Source organism: Protomyctophum bolini, assembly GCF_963924005.1.
Source record: "Protomyctophum bolini genome assembly, chromosome: 6".
In the NCBI taxonomy this organism is placed as follows: domain Eukaryota; kingdom Metazoa; phylum Chordata; class Actinopteri; order Myctophiformes; family Myctophidae; genus Protomyctophum; species Protomyctophum bolini.
Genome location: NC_137867.1, coordinates 29,819,987 through 29,839,964, shown reverse-complemented (window position 1 = coordinate 29,839,964; position 19,978 = coordinate 29,819,987). Strand labels below are relative to the sequence as shown.

At 41.4% G+C, this 19,978-nt stretch overlaps 2 protein-coding genes across 2 annotated transcripts; one reads left to right on the top strand and one right to left on the bottom strand.

The window, feature by feature from the left end:
- Positions 1–201: 201 nt before the first annotated feature.
- Positions 202–8,269, bottom strand: ranbp1 (RAN binding protein 1). Its single transcript, XM_080766815.1, has 6 exons — positions 8,090–8,269; positions 6,048–6,184; positions 5,548–5,705; positions 5,299–5,427; positions 4,813–4,881; positions 202–2,191 (listed from the first exon to the last, which is right to left on the bottom strand). Exons 1-6 carry the CDS (start codon positions 8,102–8,104, stop codon positions 2,070–2,072), a joined length of 630 nt encoding a protein of 209 aa, XP_080622941.1. The 5' UTR covers positions 8,105–8,269; the 3' UTR covers positions 202–2,069.
- Positions 8,270–13,816: 5,547 nt separating this feature from the next.
- On the top strand, positions 13,817–19,966 carry trmt2a (tRNA methyltransferase 2 homolog A). The gene is made up of 12 exons (XM_080766814.1): positions 13,817–13,920; positions 14,298–14,924; positions 15,837–15,945; positions 16,117–16,298; positions 16,443–16,557; positions 16,985–17,100; positions 17,360–17,471; positions 17,810–17,932; positions 18,459–18,534; positions 18,663–18,779; positions 19,278–19,374; positions 19,498–19,966. Exons 2-12 carry the CDS (start codon positions 14,302–14,304, stop codon positions 19,673–19,675), a joined length of 1,848 nt encoding a protein of 615 aa, XP_080622940.1. The 5' UTR covers positions 13,817–13,920; positions 14,298–14,301; the 3' UTR covers positions 19,676–19,966.
- The last annotated feature ends 12 nt before the right edge of the window (positions 19,967–19,978 follow it).

The following is a 19,978-nucleotide window of genomic DNA, read 5'->3' as shown; positions in this document are numbered from 1 at the left end:
TTTCTGATTAATCAATACTGAAATGCTTGTATGCCAAAAATCATAATAAACATGTTTAAAAAGGGGGGGGGGGGGGGGAATAATTACAAAGTGTGCATCGTTAAATGCTGGTGTTAAAAACATTTGTTGTATTAAACATTGACTCCTGACTCAGGTATTGAATCAGGTATTCATGGGATTATTGCAATAATAAACAATGTCAACATGGTCTTTGAGCTTTTATTGTAAGTGGAGGAAATTTGTCATACCATTTAGAGTGCCAAAAAAAACAGACATTCATACACCACTACCTGCTAAAATAGGGTTGACTCAGTAAATTGGGGATTTACTTAGAAGGTATAATAAAAACAGGGCTCTTGTGATCAGCATTTTCTAGACCTCAAAACGAACTCTGCTTTCAAAATGATGATTTACACTGATTCCCCAATTACTGACACATTTCCTGCATTTTAACAGTCACCTGTAAAAGCATTGAACAGATGGCACTTCGATGCACTCTCAAGGCATGGGAGGGGTCAGACCAGTTAGGGGTGTTTAGCACACAGACCTGATATGGCATACTCTTCCATTATACACACTCTACATGCTTTATATCTGAGGGAATGTTATGACCTAAAAAAAAATATACAAACTGGACCACCCAGAGTTGGGACTCCAGCCAGAATTTAACCTACACCGAAACCTGACGAACCGTTGACTTTGGATTTGGTGTGATGATTGAGAGAAAGAAAAGCACTTGAAAAATCTAGACCTATAAGTGAATCTGATGATCACTCAACAGCCAGATGTCAGCAACTGTCTGAAGTGTCTTCACTTCTTCCTCCAAGTCCCATCAGAGCAATGATCACTGATGTTGAACCTAGAAAAAGGAGATTCCTACAAGGCATCCACTGTACAGGCTTAACCTTACACTTGGCTGTATCTAAAAATGGAGGCATGGACAAAGGGGAGGAAATCGCATTGCGATGCACTGTAGTATTCAGCCCTCCCCAATGCACCTGCTCCTGCACTGACTCAATTATCCTCACCCTTCCTAGAAGCTAACTTTGCTTCATCAAAAAAAAAGACAAAGAAAAAAAGAAAGTGTTACCCCAATGTGGGAATTATCAATATCACAAGCCTCATTTCACAGTTTATCAAGAAAATACAATAACATTGAATTACAGGTGAGCAGAATGTATTCTCTGCACTCCAAGGTGTGTGTGTGTGTGTGTGTGTGTGTGTGTGTGTGTGTGTGTGTGTGTGTGTGTGGGGGGGGGGGGGTAAGGAGGGTAGGAACTAGGAATGGAGATCTGTTTCCCCAGAATTTGAATACTACTTTAAAGGACAACTTCAGTCTTCATGTTTTAGGTTGTTATTAGAGAAAGTAAAAGGTGAGTGTATTTTTTATTTGCTGCTTTCTTTCGTTTTAGGGATTCTAGCTGTTTTTGACAGGGGGGCGGGGGCATTCGAACATGGGGCTAAATATGTATTTCTTTACAAAATGTTATAGCTATTTATTTTTGTATTATTTACTATAGACCTACTAGACCCCAAGAAATTACATCTGGCGACAAAAGATCACGGGATCTTAAATATTGAACCTATGACACACAGTGTGGCTTCTTCCCCCCCCAGTAGGCCTCCTTCACATTCAGTAGATCCTGTGATCTTTTGTGGTCAGATGTAATTTCTTGGTGTAGTAGGACTATAGTAAATAATAAAAAAATAAATCGCTATCAAATTTAGTAAAGAAATACATATTTACTATTTAGCCTCATGTTCAAATGCCCCCGCCCCCCCCCTGTAAAAATCCCTAAAACGAAAGAAAGCAGCAAATGAAAAACAATTCAACACTCATCTTTTACTTTCTCTAATAACCTAAAACATGAACCTTGGTTGAAAAAAACTAAAGTTGTCCTTTCATTTCCAGCGGAACCAAGGACTTGTGATCGAGGCAAAATGGAACGAAAAGGAGAAAAAAGGGGGGCAAACAAGAGTGTAGTGTCCAAATTTCAGTTCTTTTAAAGTCTGCTGTAGAAAAACAGGAAAATAACAAAATAAAAATTGCAGATCAGCCAAGCAAGTTCTCAGTTCTTCTCAACAGTCACCTCCTTTTTCTCTTCCTTTTTTTCATCTGATGCCTTGTCCTCCTTTACAGAGAGCTCCTCCAGCTTCTCTGCCACTTTGTTTGCGCTGTCTGAGTCACCTCCTGCAAGACAATGTAATATCACATCAAAATCCACAAATCTAAGAATAATAAGATCGCAAATTCTAAAACAGACCGCACTAACTTCCCAGATAACTCATGATCTTTTCCTGCCTTTTATTAGTGTGGGGCAACCAGACTCTTGTACCTTTAACACTTTATTTTACTGGAGTAAGACAAAGTTTGGCACACTATAACTACAAGAAGTTTTGACTGTACGCACTTGAGCCATATGTCAAATTGACCGGAAAAATCGGGAATCGTGTGCTTGTACTGTGCGAAGAGAAATGTTGTATAGTTTAATTGATATGAATTTATTAGTGAATTAAATTTCCCCATTGACATGAATGGGGAAATGCAAAAAAACACATTCAAGTATGTTTTCCTCTGAGACTGTAAGCACTATAGTTACAAAACTTTTTCTTAAAAAAGAAATAGGTCGGCCTCATGGTGGCGCTATAACAGCCCACTTTACCTTTTGGCTTATAACTCTTGAACCGTAGGTCGTAAAATCAAAATATTTTTTTCATTGCGCATCTCCCCATATAGGCCACGCCCATTTGCGTCATGATAGATTTTCCGCCATTTTGCATTTTGTCCAAAACACACTTTTTGCTTTTCCCACTACAGATTTTGTCCAAATGTCACAGAAATCGGCACACGTGATCTCTGGACCCATCCGATTAAAAAACCAACTTCAGAATTTTGATCGTGCGTATCGTTCGGCCGTAATCGTCGTCCGAAGTTAGTAGGAGGGGCCTATATCACGAAAAATGCCATAAATCACGAACGGAATGTCCAATCCATCCAAAATTTGAATCACATGTCCGGGGTGGTTCGTTCAACCAAGTTCTAAAAGCATTTTCATCCATAGGGGGCGCCGCAAATGCGAGAAATGTAACCGTTTGTCGCAAAAACATGAATTTTAGGGGTTAAATCCCCTCCGAACTACTTACACATGTTCTAAGGTGTGACTTGAAATTGTAATAGGCTGGCAATATTAGTGGGAGGGGTATATGTAAGCCACTGCGGCAACCACACTCTGCAATTTTTTTTAAATTGCGACTTTTCTAGTTGAAGGTATTACAGTGAAGATAAGACAGGAAATGTGGAGAGATGTGAAGGTCTCAAGATTGGGAATCAAACCCGCAACTGGCTGTCAGGCTGCATTGCAGCCTATATTTGGTATGCGGCTGGACCGCTAGGTCACGCTCCTCGAAATTAACACCAACACACACACTTAGTTGTGCACTGGCGGCAAAACTGACGCATTTAGCAAAACTAATGGATTTACAAAGGGTGCAGCCAACATTAAACAATAAATGATTAGTCAATGCACAGATCACATGGCAGCAGAATGCTATATGGATCACTGTGCTAAAGCCAAGCAGACATCTTCATATTGCAACACAAAGTTGTATAACATGTCACAAAATTATATGAGTGAGTTGTTACATTAAGTTGCTAAGAGTAAGAGTTGCTAGTATCTCAGGGTCTTGTTCAAGAGTGAGGGGAGTAACCAAAATAACTGAATGCCGACTTTATCATTAAGAGCTGTACATTATTAAAAATGCAGGCCAGATGTTTTTTCCTTGGCCTGTAGGGAGTGTGCAGACAAAGTTTTACACAGATCGGTGCATGGTTGCATGCTATAACGGGCAGATGTGAAAAATGCAGGGAAAAGGTTTTTTATTGGCCTCTAGAGAGTGTGCATACAAAGTTGTACACAGATCGGTGCATTTACAGGTAAAAACAGGAATTGGCCTATTATAGCACCACTTTTTTAGTGGCATTTCGTTCTCGGCCTAGTGGGAATGCACATGTACAATTTCACAGAAGTCGCACAGTGTTCATGATTTGTGGCATTTTGTTCGAAACGGACCAATCATGTGAGCTTTGGAAGCCAATCGGGATGGAATATGGGAAAGATACATGTTCATCACATGACTATAGATAGTATATGGATTTGCGTGATGTATGGATACAATGTGTACGAGTAATGAAATGCGTTTAGGAAAAGAATCTGCCTCATGGTCGTGCTATAAGAGGTTAGTCGTTGGCATCCAGGGAGTGTGTGTGCAGAGTTTGGCACCGGCTCGGGCCAACGGTGCCGGAGATTAGCTGTAAATGGACGGACAGACGGACGCAGTGTAAAACATACTCTCTCCCCATGCCTTCAGCCTGGTGGAGACAATGAATAGTCGATAATCGCATTCAAATCCCAGATTCTGCACAGACGCACATATCTGCAAACACCCACATGATGTGCATTAAGCCTACATTATGGCCGGTAAAAGTTTAATCTCAGCCACGTTGGCCAGCACCAAACAAATATCTAGCTGAAATCGTTTTGGAGCATATGGCTTTTTAGTTTTTACCATGTGGAAATTGGAGGAATGTATACACCAAATATTTTTGTATAATTTACTGACCCTGCCTTTTATAAAGGACAGGATTAGCACTAGCAGCCAGGAACAGTGAGTTTGCGTGTTCAGCAGATGTAATTATTGGTGGCTTTTTAAGGTTAATAAGCCCCACCTCCTCTATCTCTGCCTGCTTCTCATTTTAAAGTTGTGCTATCACAGAATCACTGTCATGGCTGTGGCTCAGAGTAATGCACATACCCGTTTCCTCTTGAGATTTTCTGACTTCCTCTTTGCACTCATCAAACTTCACCTTGAATTTCTGAGCGTCTGAAAAGTGAACACATGTTTATGATAAGTGACGTGATTTTACAAACAAAAACTAAGATATATACAATGTATTTCAAATCAAAGACAGATCTCACACCACATCAGTCTACATATTAAGAGCAGTTATCCTGGTGTGCAAGAGTTAGACAAGAGAAAGACATTCTAGATTCTATGGAATCCAAATAACTCATCAATTATGAGTCAGACGACTTTAATCCATGCAGGTAATATTGTGGTTAAGTTTACTTAGAAAGGCAGACTAACAAAATGTACTATGGTCAACTTCAGCTGGTAAAACTATTCTTCCAATAAACAGCTTCCCCAAGTTGCTTGAAGAATGCTTGCTTCAATCAATTATGGACCAATTAAATACATTTTGTTCAAATTTTAAGTGGATTGAAACAAGAGCATGCTCACTTTCTGCATTGAGGAAACGTATTGCCAGGAGTTCTGGTTTGGGACTTTCATCAGCGAAGTCTGCTAGTGTGTTCCATACCCAGGCCCTATCACTGCCGGCGTTGGGCTTCAACTCCATCATAGGCAAGACTGAAATCCAGAAGGAAGAGAACAGGGTTACGAATTGAAATGTTTGTTGATGTGCCATGCTTGGTTTTCGGAAATTAAATATTGTAGTGATAATAATTTGACAAAAATAAGCTGACTAACTGTGATGATTGGCACAGATCTTCAGGGTACGGTCTCTCCTCATCAGTAGGCGGATGGTGCCCTTCTCTTTGTGTTTCAGCAACTTCACATCACCAGTACCACGCTCCTTCCACTCTGCAGGTTCATTCTCAGAAGCAAAACGGTAGAGCTTGGCCCGCCTACAGAGATATTTGTACACAGGGTGTCTCTGGTTGTAAGATGCAGTCTCTCTCCTCCAAACATTACTACATAGACACTACATAAAGCCTTTGTAACAGCCGGTACGATTTAGAAGAGATTATTAATTTAGGACCCACCCAAATATAGTTTTGATGTCTCAATAGTCAATACTGTCACACTTTTTCCTAAATTCCCCTCAAACATATTGTAGGTTGGCGACCTTTGCTGCGTGTCTCCCCCACCGCCGTACAACTATTAATAAAGGCAAAAAGACCCCAAAAATATCTTTGAAGGTACTACATGGCATGCATTATCCAACAGTTGTCATGGGAGATTCTTACATTTTGAAAAGCTCTTCCTCGTCTTCCTCTAGCGTTTTCACCTCCTGCTCTGGAAGAGACACGATGGGCTCAAATTGGGGGTCATGGTTCACATCTTCAGTATTGTCTGTGGGTGTTTCATGGTCCTCTTGAGTGTCCTTAAAAATAATGTTTACAAACTCAAAAACTGTAGACAAATCATCATACACCTATAATTATCATCTCTGAAAATAAACAGCCATGCTAGTAATACTGTATAATATATGCACGCAGGCATGATTTGATCAAATTTGCTCACATCATTGGTTTTAGGGTTACTGTAACTATTGGGCACTGCTGTCTACAAACAGAAAGTAAGTATCAATAGAGGGATTTAAAAGATCACTGTTGGGAAGTACAGCCTTTGTGGGGGGAACTGGCTGTAGCCTTTGTAACTGACAGTTGCTGGTGCTGAGCCAAGCATCTATGATGCAAGGTGGGATTAAATACTCCCACTATTTTTATTTCCAGAAAGTTAGGACAAATCATGTACAACTACAACAAAAAAAACAACTAAATTCACTTCCACTCCAGATGCATTTACATGGTATCAAAAGTATGGTGCAAGTGAAAATATGCAAAAGATTTTGACCAGAGAATAAGATTGATACTTTATTTCAGTGCCATTTCTAAAAGAGTGTTTTTAAAAAAACAGAAATCATGAACTGGGAGCAAAATGTTTGGCTGTATGTATTTACAGCATGGTTATGGTGACAATCACATGATGGTGACAAGTGACAACTTGGTGGCATGAAACAGGATGAGGTTATTAGTATGCATTGGGTAAAGTAAGCAGTCATTGATTGTGGATGTATCATGTATCGGTTTACAAAGTGGTCCTCCTACAACAATACTCAATATATAACTTTTGACAAACACTGTCACATCACTCTTTAGCTTGGTTCAGCTAGTTAGCTTGCTGCATCAAAATAGAACTTGTACTAGCAACGTGGGTACTCAACTTGACCAGGCACATTTTGAATATGTATTTATTTTGCAAACAGACTGACATTGCGTTTTGCTGACAAAGGGTATTGTATGTGTTAAATGTGTGCAAATGATACACCTGGTATCAAGTCTTTGTCGATTTAGTTCGAGGCCTTTAACAGCTAATGTTGGGCAGAATAAAAGTAATTGGGTTGTTTAAATCATCAACTTGCTCCAATCAATGTGCACTTCATCAGCAGCTGAATGTGACTATTCTGATTACAGCGCTACATGGGATATTTAGAGCAAACAAGCCACAACAATCATGTGAGTGATCGCATCCAGTCAACACTAGTGATAAATGGCTACTAGTTAGCTCGTGTTAGCCACGTAGCAAATGTTACAGGGCTTGCCTCCTTGAGAAAGGACCCGTGTAGATAGTTGAACGGATTTGGTTAACTTGATCATCATAACGGAATCAGAAATGACTGGAGCTATGCATTAGCCGTACTGAGAGCGATGCCATCATGGTCAAATGTGTAGACAGTACCCAAGTTGTGGGTTAATTTATACTTTAGTCATAGATGGAAACCTTTCGACAAGCGTGGTTCGAATGTCGCATTTTCAAGTACTGAAATGGTGCCGCCGTGACTTGCGTCAATTACATTCCCCCTTTGAAAATGCGTCTTTTTTGTCGCGCGACAAAGAATACATTAGCCCAATGCTATGTAGCTAACGTTAGCATTGCTAGCTAGTGGCCACTCTTACTGTGAGCTTTGCTAAGTCTAAAGAAAGGCGGTTAAGTATTCAGGTGGTCACTTTTAGGACTCGGAGAAAATAAAAGCCAACGGTTTGTGATACATTTGTTTGCTTTAAAGCCTAAAGGGGAGAACGTGTCAGCGCAGTATTTCTTATTTTGCTGTTAATAACGACACAGAAAGCACACAGCATCATTGCCGGCATTTGTTTTGTTCCGTCGCTTGACTCGCTTCCTTTACAAACTTTAATGAATGTCAATTAAAATGCACCGTTTGACAGAAAATGTTAGTTTCAATCCACGCGCTACACACAACACTACGCCAGATGCACGGGCTCACCTTGGGATCCGCCATCACAACGTAGATGTTTGAAGATTGTGGAATTAGTTTGACAGACTGAACTGAAGCCAAACTCAAACCTAGAGCGCTGTTCTCTCTTCCTTCCTTCCTGCTGCAGCTCGAGCTTTCGCGCGCCGAATTTCCTCCACACACCACCGTGTCTGTCCGTCGCACAGAGAAGAGAGACTGCGCAGCTCCCCACTGCAGCGCACGCCTTACTGATCGGCTGCACCGTCCCGACTCCCGAATAATTATCACCTCGTATAATGGAATACAAGTCAAATACATGTATCTAAAACAAATATCACTCATACATACTGTTAATCAAATTAAGTGTTGTATTATTATTTTGTTCTTTCGTAAAAGGGTGTAGTGTACCGATTAACATCACGTTCACGTCCATATACTTCAAATAAAACAAAGTATTATTATTACTACATTTATTATTACAGACCTCCTGAGAGGCCACTGACAACCACTGAATGAAATTAACTATATTAAAGGGAGTGGAATAATGTGGGATTTGATGTTTGTAGGCTAGTTGGGGAATAATTGATAAAATACCACATTCTATAAAATAGAACACAAAGTAATGAGAGTAGCCATATATTGCATTTGAGAATTTCGTAGACTTTACGATTTTGCTTTGCACAAATGCACACTGTGGATAATGTTTTCTAACCGGATATTTGTACTGAACAGGAAACCCTAGGGAACTTCCTGTTTACTTCCGCATTGGGAGCAAGCAAATATAAGACATCCGGTTGCGGTTGCCTTCAGAATAAGGTGTTGTAATTAATGTCGTAAAAATGCACTTATGATATTTTTAAATGGCTTATACTAGAGTACTTATATGTGCCCTAAAAGGTAGTTGCCGATTTAAAATGATGAATGATTCCCATTAAATTGGGCACTCTTGAGACGGACTTTTGACTTTGATTGATTGATTGATTGATTGATTGATTGATTGATTGATTGATTGATTGATTTATTAACTTCTTCTTCTTGCTGCGAGAGTGAAGTCTAGCCAACACCAACTCGGGATTCCTGGATCGCTGCCCTCCACAAATTCCTATCCAACATCAGGTTCTTGAGCTCTGCAGTGTTGTCAGCCAAGCTGTCGCGCCGCAGCACGTCTACATAGGTGGTACGCTTCTTTCCCCTCCTTGCTTTGCCCTGGGTTGGCTCCCATAGGGTCAATTTACTTGCCTCAAGTTCTGGGTGCCTGACGCAGTGCCCTGCCAGCCTCATCCTTCTCTCCCTGACTTTGTTCGTGACGCGTGGTAGGTCCCCAATTCCCCATAGAGGTCCACATTTCTGATGCGGTCCGTCCATGTGACACCTAGTGCCATTCGTAGCATTCTTGTGTAGACACTGTTGTACTGTGAGGGTCCATGTCTCGGCCCCATACAGCAGTACTGACTCCACAGTAGCTATGAACAGCCGCCTCTTGAGATCTTCTCCCATGCCTGATTTCCACACTCTCCTCATCCCGTGCAACGCTTTCCAGGCAAGTGCTCGCCGAACATTCAGATCCTGTTCAGTTGAGGCAGTCCAGGCCCCGAGGTATTTGAAGTCCTCGACTTGCTCGAGCACCGTCCCGTCTGCAGTGGTAATGGTTTTGTCCTTGGTGTTAACTGTCATTACTTTTGTTTTCTTGGCATTGAGCTTGAGATTGAGATTTATTAACAGTTTGCAGAATTACAGTACATTTCAAGTACAACTCAATACAAAAAACTGTTAACTGTGAGTGTACGACACAACACCATAAAGCATTACACTTGTTTACAATAGGGCCCACCATTTTCAATTCATCAAAACATTAAGAGACGTACGAATATACACAACTATATAGTCAAAACAGGAAATCATCAAACAGGAGGTAAAAAGGGAAAAGAAACATATACAGTGAGGGGGAAAAGGGGTGGGTGGAGGATTCAGATTTTACGGGGGCCAGTTTCTAATTGCAGCCGTCCGTAGGTGCCCTTTGAGAGCAGTTTTGAAGGAGTGAAGGGATTTACATGTCTTAATGACTGTTGGTAGGGCTTTCCACATTTTGGCATAGGAGCAAAATGATTTTAGTCCCTCGTTTGTGCTGAATCTGGGTTGCACATGTTTTGTTGAACTCCCATAGTTTGTTGATTCCCATTAACTAAACCAAAAGAGGGCGTTGCCTATAATTATAGCCAATTATTTTAGTGGTTTTATTATAGTGGTTTTCAACCAGTGGTCCCGGGACCACCAGTGGTCCTTGAGGGGGTTCCAGGTGGTCCACAGCTAAATGATGAAAAGTTGGTAACCAAATGGATCCTTATAGACCTTTAACTCTGAGTGTAAAATAAAACCAAATGGACCCTTATGGGTCCATTTGGTTTCAAGAGTTAAATTATTGTTAAACATCTGCATTACTTAAATTACAATAAGTCTAAACAATTAGAGAATGTAGATATTTTTATTTTCATCAACGCCTGTTATCTCATCTAAATATGTTGTTCACTGGGGTGCATGCCTGCATGGCCTTTACAAATTGAACGCTGCAATAGAAAATGGCTCTTCGTATCAACTGGTGTGACACATGCACACGTTCGGGGAGACCTCTACAACACCACACTTTCCGCTATAAAGCAGGAGAGGTGTAAACAAAAAATTGGCAGGGCCTCTAGTAAGGTCACAGTTAAAAATGGGCCATTTCCAGACTAGTGTGGACGCTGGACAAAAAACGGTTCTTCGTATCTACTGGTGTGACATATGCACATGTTCGGGGAGAACTCCTCTACAACACCACACTTTCCGCTAAGCGGGAGAGGTGTAAAATAAAAATTGGCGCGGCCTCTAGTGAGGTCACAGGTAAAAATAAAACCGATTTCTGTCCAGCGTCCACTTTAGTCTGGAAATGGCAATTTTCTTTACCTCTGACCTCACTAGATGGCATGGCATGCCATTTATTTTCTCACACCTCTGCTGCTTAGCAGAGGGTGTGGTGTTGTAGAGGCGAATATCTAGTGTGCCTCTGAGCATAGACATGGTAACGCCCCACCTGCCTCTGATTGGCCCGTCTTGACTGTCCACTGAGGTGGATATAGCCATGCTGGATAGTCTTATCTCTGCTGCGAGGTGGTGGAAAATTATACAAGTATACGGTATTGGTATGATTAAGAGAATTGCCTGTTTTATTTTTGTAGAAGAGACAAACTAATATTGTTTTGATGGAATAATTGATTGAACATGTACGATGTACATGTTCAATGTACATGTATGATTTGATTTGGGTGTGTTCTAAATAAAGTGTTTGTGTTGATTATTGTGTAATTTATTTGTATGTCATATCAACACTTAGGTCTGCCTCCTCCACCAACCTCACTGTTCCCCCAGCTCGTTTGTCCACCATGGGGGGTAGAGCTTTCAGCCGCTCTGCCCCTCGCCTCTGGAACAGCCTTCCCCCCGACATTCGAAACATGGACTCACTCCCCACCTTCAAATCCCACCTCAAAACTCACCTATTCAGACCTTTTACAGTCTATGATTCAGACAAGCTTACTCCCACCTTGAGTAAAAGTCTGCTGCAGGCCTTTGTGTGTATAAACTTGCTTTATTGTATTGTATTTCTTTTCTGTTTGTTAGGCGACGTTGAGTGACCTGAAAGGCGCCATATAAATAAAATGTATTATTATTATTATTATTATTATTATTATAGTAGGCTACATCGTACACGTGTGTTCAATCAATTATTTAATCAAATTAAACGGCGTAAACAATATACGTTTGGCTCTTCTAAGTTACAAGGCTGCATTCTGTCGCGTGTGCCAAGCTGTCATTCAGACAGTCAAGATGGGCAGTGTCGGTAGGCCAATCGGTAGGCGGCGTAGGCCAATCAGAGGCAGACGGGGCGCCACCATGTCTATGCTCAGACGCACACTAGATATACGCGTTGTAGAGGAGGTCTCCCTGAACACATGCATATGTCACACCAGTTGATACGAAGAGCCTTTTTTTGTCCAGCGTCTGGAAATGGCACATTTTTACCTGTGACCTCACTAGAGGCCGCACCAATTCCTAGTTTACACCTCTCCCGCTTAGTGGAAATTGTAGTGTTGTAGAGGTCTCCCCGAATGCGTGCATATGTCACACCAGTTGATACGAAGAGCCGTTTTTTGTCCAGTGTCCACTCTAGTCTGTAAATGGCACATTCTTTTTTTATCCCACGATTTTGTAACCCATCTTTACCCCCTGTGTTAATTATCTAATGTGATCCTGGGCTCTACACACCCTCCGCCAACCTGGGGGGAGAGCAACGGACTTGAACTCATGCTTCCTTCATGCATGAGTTTCCAAGTCGCTCCTTTACACCTGACAGGGGGGAGTTTCCCTGTTGGACGTAGCACGTGGAAGGAACACGTTATTCCAACCAGTTCCTTTCCCCTCCATCAGGCGCCTCAGCTGGCCAGGGGGAGGCAGTCTAGAGACCAGGATTACTGCATGTTTTTTGTGAGGGTAACTACCCTAGGGGACACTGGGAGAACATGCAAACTCCACACAGAAAGGCCCTTTCACCAACCCCACCTCGGGTATGGGCACTGATGAAGCGGAGGAGAGGACACGCTGCCAGCGCCCACAATGTCCCGAGCAAGAATTGAATCCAGGACCTTCTAGCTGTGAGGCGACAGCACTACCGACTATGCCACCGTGCCCCCTGGAAATTTTTACACCTCTCCCGCTTAGCGGAAAGTGTGTTGTTGTAGAGGAGGTCTCCCCGAACGTGTGCATACTGCATATGTCACACCAGTTGATACGAAGAGCCGTTTTTTTGTCCAGCGTCCAATTTGTAAAGGCCATGCACTCAAGTGAACAGCATTTATCCATTTAGATATATTTTTATGTTATTATTCATTTATTACACAGAAACATAATGTGTGTTGTTGCAAACGCAGTGATTGCGAATGAGACCTAGCAGATCATGTCTGTCTGTCTGTCTGTCTGTCCGTGTGTCCCCCCTTTGTGCCCATATATGGAGCTGAGTGATTTGTTTGTGATTGATGCAACACACTCCATATTTGGACGTATAGCTGCTTTGGGGACTCCTTATATGGTTATGGCTAAGTTAAAAACTTAACTTAAAAATAACTTAACTTAAAAAATAATAACTTAGAGCTGCGTTCGCTTCCCGCGTTTGCGCGTCTTACTGGTATAGCATCATTTAAATGCTTTATTTATAGTTTTAATGTGCAAATGAATCGTTTTTCAATGGATTCAGTTTGCTTTAGAGGGTACTCTTATTTTGAAGAGATAGTCCACCGGAAGTCTTATATTTGGTAGCTTAGATTAGATTGCCAAAAAATCACTGGAAAACCCTAGCTACTAGTAATTTTGTAGTACGGAAGCTCTCATTTGCGCGCATAATAAAATATCACCATTCACCACCCTCAGAAATCTAAAGCTAAATTCCAATACACAAAATCTCGCTCACTCACACTCGATCACTGACGAACTGGAACACTGACATGACAATCACATAACCGTCAGTGTCCGAATGTAAATTGTTGCAGTTTGTTATTAGAAGAGTTCAACCCTAGCGGTATTCATTCATGTCAATTGCCACCTCAATGGAAGTTGTGTGAAGTCCACAAGATGGTCACACATTTCGTCAGGTCACCAATTTCGCCATAACACCGTCATGCTTGAGTGATCGAGTGTGAGAGAGCGAGTGTCCAAGATTGGAATTGGCTCAAACTGCTCGCCATCACTACCGCTACTCGCAGTTCAAAGTTCACCATTGCATTGCAGCACGTGGATAAACTAATATGGCAGCGCCCTGTAACTGAATGCCAAAGAAGGTAGGTACACTATCTCTCTCTGTTCCATAGCCTCTCTAGGTACACTGTCTGGCACATTATATATTTTTTAGATACTGCGTTCGCAGTGCCGTTGTTTACACTTTACACGAATTGAAAATGTTGTCTACTGTTAATCATAATATACTGCCACAGGAGCAGATACTAAACTAGCCTAAGATTTAGACTCGTAGATGTATTTATCGATTCTGACATTTTCAGATTGATAATGTCAGAATCGATAAATGCATAAATTAGCCCTGCTCATTCTGGTTCACTTGTGCACAAATAGACTGGCAACCTGTGCATGTCAACATTATGCATTCCTTGCCAGAGTTTTTGTACCTTCTTATGACGAATGTTTTTTCCCCCCCTCAAAGTATCATGGCAGATGTTAGTGGCACCCCAGATCCAGTGGTTGACACCCCACCCTCAGTGGAAGGGACTACTGCTGGTGATACAGAGGACAAGACAGACAATGTGAAAACAGAACATAAAGCAGAAGGCGAGGAGCTGTCAGACCCTAGCAAATACCGCTACATTCAAGAGGACCTCTTCACTTCAGAGATCTACAAAGTGGAAATCATGAACCTGCCTAAGTATGTTGGCTTCAATGATGTGAAGAAGTTCCTGGCTAGGCATGGCCTCAACCCGCACAAGATCAAACTGCTCGGCAGGCAGTCTTTTGCCTTTGTCACCTTCAAGAATGAGGAAGAACGTGACAAGGCTATGAAGATGGTGCATGGCATGCAGTGGAAAGGCAATGTGCTCAGTGTGAGGCTTGCCAAGCCCAAAGTAGACCCCATCCTCAGGAAGAGGAAGCAAGATGAGGGGGAGAGTGCAGGAGGAGGACGGCCCCCATCCAAGCGTCAGGAAGCGGATGAAGAAGAGGAGCCCTTCAGTGTACAGATTGCCAATGTGGTGACTCCGCTGTGGAAGGTCCCCTATGAGGAACAGCTGAGAAGGAAGGAGCAGGAGGTGGAGGCAGTCCTAAAGACGCTGGCCAAGTAAGGCTTTAATGATGCAAGTCGACTGGGGTTTTACATTTTGACATTGGACATTTAAAATTGAGTTTATGCACAAAATAATTGCATTTATTTTAATTCTTAAAAGAAAGCTGGTACCAAGATGTATGCATCTAGCAACAACTAGCATGTCTACTACAGGCAATTCATCTGAAAGTGCAAAAAGCATAAAAAAGCTTTACCTGTGTCCATTATGAATCGTTATGGCACTCTGACAGTCACACTTCAGAGTTAGTTACAATTCAGGCATTTAGCAGACACACTTTATCAAAAGCAACTCACAGTAAGCAAGGTACACGCATGCAAAACAAAGACGGTGTGCCTCAGTAATCTAGGATCATAGAGAGAATCTGGCATCAATCTAAACAATGTAATATCAAAAAATAATAATCTATTAAATCTGTATATTGAAACTATAGGTAGCCCCTCTCGGAACCCCCCCGGTTGAGCTCTTTTCATCGTTCACCCGTATGGGTCCCTTAGCATTTATTCCACTGTCTATGGTACACAGCTGTACATACGCTCCGTTCAGGCCGTGCTGCTCTCCACTTAAGTGGTCGTGAGATGTTTCAAAGATGCATAACACTGCTATAGGAGTCTTGGGAGACAACGGAAACATGGAAGAATTTTCATTTGGCTTTTTTTCTCCCCGTTTTGGCTGCTCTGAAATTCTCTCTTCCTTCCTTGACTTCCTTATCTTCCCATTGTACCGCCTCCCGCACCGACACTGGCTAGCTGCGCATCCCTACGTTCCTGCCTCTGATCTGCTCTGTCGCAGCTAGCCAGTGTCAGTGTTACGGGCTAAGAAATAAGTTTGAAATAAGATGTGTAGCATACAGAATTCAGATTTCAAATCTGAATAAGTATTCTAAATGTTGCATCTTTGTCTTTCAGAGAAATAGGCAACACAAACAGAGCAATGATGCCATGGCTGTTTTCACAGAAAGGGAAGTACAACAATAAGTGTTGTCCTCTGGAAGCCATTCGACCGTCTCCCTGCCAGGTATCACATGTTGGACATTATAAAAGTCAATACACACGCACACATGCTAACAACTTTGTAAAATAAATTTGGTAAAGATTTTAAAAGTAGCCAGAATTAGTTAATTAATTGCTATGAATGGTGTATACTAATAATTAATTATTGAAATTTGTCCCTACTGTGTCATGGCAGACTGAGTATAGGAACAAGTGTGAATTCCTCATTTCTGTGGGTGCTGATGGTGAAGACAAGACTGTCGGCTTCCGTCTTGGAAAATATAAAGGTGGTTCATGTGCTGTGGTGGGACCTGCAGATACCACTCATGTTTCAGATGAGACCAAGGAAGTGGTCAGCGCCTTTCAGAAGTTCATTAGGTATTTGAATAATACACAACTTTGTGTGTCCCTTTGTCTCACTTCATGATTGTGAAGCATGTGCCAGTCACATGATATTGTTGTTGACGCACAGCAACATTCTGTGGCAATCGAAAAATGACCCCCCTCTCAATTTACACACAGGACAACCCCATACTTGGTATATGATCCTGAGACATATGAAGGGCACTGGAAGCAGTTGACAGTGAGGACCACAAGAAAGAAGCATGCCATGGCTATGGTGTTTTTCAACCCACAGGTATTGAAACACTGTGACTTGATAGGGTACAGGCTTTAGTTCCGACATACTATTGATCCGAAACCTCAATCCCTAACCTAACCATAACCGCAAGCACGGGAGCAGCGCATGTCGGACCATCGCATTTTCGCATCGCATCGCATATCCCCACGCTTCGGACCTTTGGTGTGTCGGAAACGCCCCCCATTTGATATGCCATGAAATAAAACAGACACATTTTGTGTGATTTACAATGTTCGACCTCTTATCCTTAAAGTTCTTAAATGTACATATTCACAGTATTGTCAAAGCTTTGATGGTGATACAGAGTTGACATTGGCCTATTAGCAACTATAGTAGAGAAAGCTTTGTCCACAAGTATTAGTTAATCTGAATAGTTTTGTTTAACATATTCCCAAGCATTTGATTTTGCCCAACATCTCTACAGAAACTTGAAGAGGAGGAACTTAATGCACTAAAGAACTCCTTAAGGATTCACTTCACAGAAGGAGAGGGAAAACACTGTGGTGTCACATCCCTTTACTTCATAATTGAGGGTCAAAGGTGAGGAATGAAGAAGTCAGAGAGCTACTATGTTAAAACACTTAAACCTTATTTTATGCTTAGTTACTCGTATGATGGTGTCGCGTGGCAAAAATACCCGAACCACAAGCTCACAACGCATCACATTGTAAATCTGTTATTTACGGTAAAGAAAATCCAACATATGTCATGGTCATGCCCAAAATAGGAATGCCAGATTTAAAGTGCTTAAACACAGTATAGGGGTCAGTACAATAATGGTCTATGTATGTTTGTCTAGGAAATCGCCTAACCTCGAGGACTTGCCCTGTGAGTTGGTAGCTGGAGAAGCGTACATTCACGAGGAACTTCTGGATCTACAGTTCAGAATATCCCCTCATTCTTTTTTCCAGGTAACTTTCACATGTATTGTTTGCACACTATCACTTCTACTACTGACCACTGGGCTGCAGACAGTAGTGTTGTGTACAATGAATCCAGTCATTACATTCCTACTGTTGGCTACCGAGCAGCTCCACTAAAACAAATTGTGATGTCATTGCATGTACAGCATTAAGCCATTAAGGTTCCAAATCTACTCCATATCTCTGCTATTGTTTAAGGCTAATTTATACTTTGTCAAATACAAACGACATACTTTCAACGGAAAATTTCACCATGGTATTTTTGTCATGATGTGGTCTTCCAACCAAATATTTGATTTTAGTGTTTGCATGTGTGCCTCCTCTAGGTGAATACGGGAGCGGCAGAGGTGCTGTACTCTGCAGTGGGGGAATGGGCACAGCTGCAACAAGACAGCACTGTACTTGATGTGTGCTGTGGCACAGGGACCATTGGCATCTCTCTGGCTAAGGTATACCCGTTACCCGGCCGTAGCAGTAGTTGCATTCTCCATAGAGAATTTTACTGGGAAACTAATTTTGAGTCGCCAGTGATATGAGGACCCGTTGTGGTTATGCTACTTGTCTCTGGAATTGTACATCAGCGGCTGGTGAAATCTTGCCCAGAGACTCATTCCTGAGGCTCCCTACTTACACCATTTCCCTCTCAGATTACCTCCAGTCTCTCAGCACAAGGACGTTTCTTACTTCCACACTTTACATTAAATTACTATGCAGAACTTTTGATATTTTGGGTATTCAGCTGATACTCAAGGACAAGTGCAGACTAAAATAACTATTTATTTCCTACTTAGTCATTTGTTGTCCACAACAAATAGCATAAGTAGCGATATGCTTATGGGCTCTGCTCTATACTATGGGGGCTGCTGGGGAACCTGGATGTCAGGGGCAAAAAAGGCTATGTTATTTTAGTCTGGACTTGACCTTTAACCAGAATGATTTGTTGGCAAGTTCTGAATACTTTATTTTTCTCCACAGAGGGTGAAGAAGGTTATTGGGATAGAGCTGTGCCAGGAAGCAATAGAGGATGCCAAATATAATGCCAAACTCAATGGTAGGACATCTGTTTAGCCCAGTGATTATTTATTTCAGTAAAGGCATAATGTTTGCAAAGCTACATATTGTAGAACACCTTTTAACCGAAGCATAGATTGTACTAATTGTTTGACAAAATGTTTTTAGGTCTGAGTAATATTGAGTTTCACTGTGGAAAGGCTGAAGATGTGTTTCCCAATGTTCTCAAGTCTCTGGTGTCATCCAATGTTACAGCCATTGTGGACCCACCCAGAGCAGGCCTGCGTAAGTAGACTTGTCACCATATTGAAGGCTGAGGGGAAGGAAATCAGTAAAACACAAAAAAAAAAAAATTGATTCAAGTTAAAACAAAGGTTTTTGTTAAGTTAAGCTCTTTAGTAAATATATTTTAATGAAGTTGGCAAAATTTCAGCCAATCAGGAGAAAGTATCAGTTTAATTTTATAGTGTTCCAGACCAGTTCCAATTTTGTCTGCTCATTTCTTTCATAACTTCCTCTCTCACGTGTTTAATCTGTATCCTGTCAGTTCTCATTCTGATTGGATACAATTGGTATCCTAACCTGAAAATTTATTTTGTTTAATAAAGGATAGACATGAAGACTGGTTACTGTCTGAACAAACACACTTTTAACCAAAGAATTACTTACCCCTACTTTAGTTAATAGTTGACAATCTTTTCAAATGCACAAGTTGTTTTACCTTTTTAGGCGTGTTCAGAATATCCATACAATAGCCATGCTTTATTTTTGTCGTTTGAACAGATCCAAAGGTGGTCTGTGCCATCAGGAAAGCGGAACATCTAAAAAGGCTGGTTTATGTGGCCTGCAATGCCAAGGCAGCCATGGTCAACTTCATTGAGTATGTTTGCCATTTATTCAGTTTTGTGCAAATTATGTAGACAAAAGCAATATAACTTAAAGAATGACTGCTGTCCACCATTTAAAATCTAATGTGTTGGTGTTGACCCTTCTTACTTTCCAGCTTATGCAGAGCACCTTCCAAAAGAGTGCAAGGGGCCCCGTTCCGACCAGTTAGAGCCATGGCTGTGGATCTCTTCCCCCAGACAATACATGTTGAGATGCTTCTGCTTTTTGAGAGGGTGGACTACAATTCCCAGAAGGATATGGAAGACGGACAAGAGACAACTCTCAAAACATAATCATGTAGAGTACAATGCAAACCCTGACAAAGATAGGCATTGTTACCTGTGCATAGCTCAATGGGTTATGGGCACTTCAGCTCCAGGGTTAAGGTTATAATTCACAAGAAATCTTCATAAAGAAGCCACGGCATGATGGCCTTAAGTAACAAGACAGCTTTAGCATAGCACTCTTTTTGTGATTACAATTTAAGTTCTGTTAATACATTGATGCAATGCTGTATTTTGAGTTGTATACTTACGTTTGTGCAAAATACCTTCCTGACTGAATAAACCCATTTTGTTAATTGAGCAATTCATCCT

Excerpts from the sequence above, each read along its gene's own strand:
- ranbp1 (XM_080766815.1), bottom strand. Across the intron at positions 5,706-6,047 it reads GAGGAAGAGCTTTTCAAAAT|GCGGGCCAAGCTCTACCGTT; the intron begins GTAAGAATCTCC and ends ATATCTCTGTAG. Across the intron at positions 4,882-5,298 it reads ACGTTTCCTCAATGCAGAAA|ACGCTCAGAAATTCAAGGTG; the intron begins GTGAGCATGCTC and ends TTCACTTTTCAG.
- trmt2a (XM_080766814.1), top strand. The coding sequence starts at position 14,302 with ATGGCAGATGTTAGTGGCACCCCAGATCCAGTGGTTGACACCCCACCC. Across the intron at positions 17,933-18,458 it reads TTGGCATCTCTCTGGCTAAG|AGGGTGAAGAAGGTTATTGG; the intron begins GTATACCCGTTA and ends TTTTCTCCACAG. Across the intron at positions 18,535-18,662 it reads ATATAATGCCAAACTCAATG|GTCTGAGTAATATTGAGTTT; the intron begins GTAGGACATCTG and ends AAATGTTTTTAG.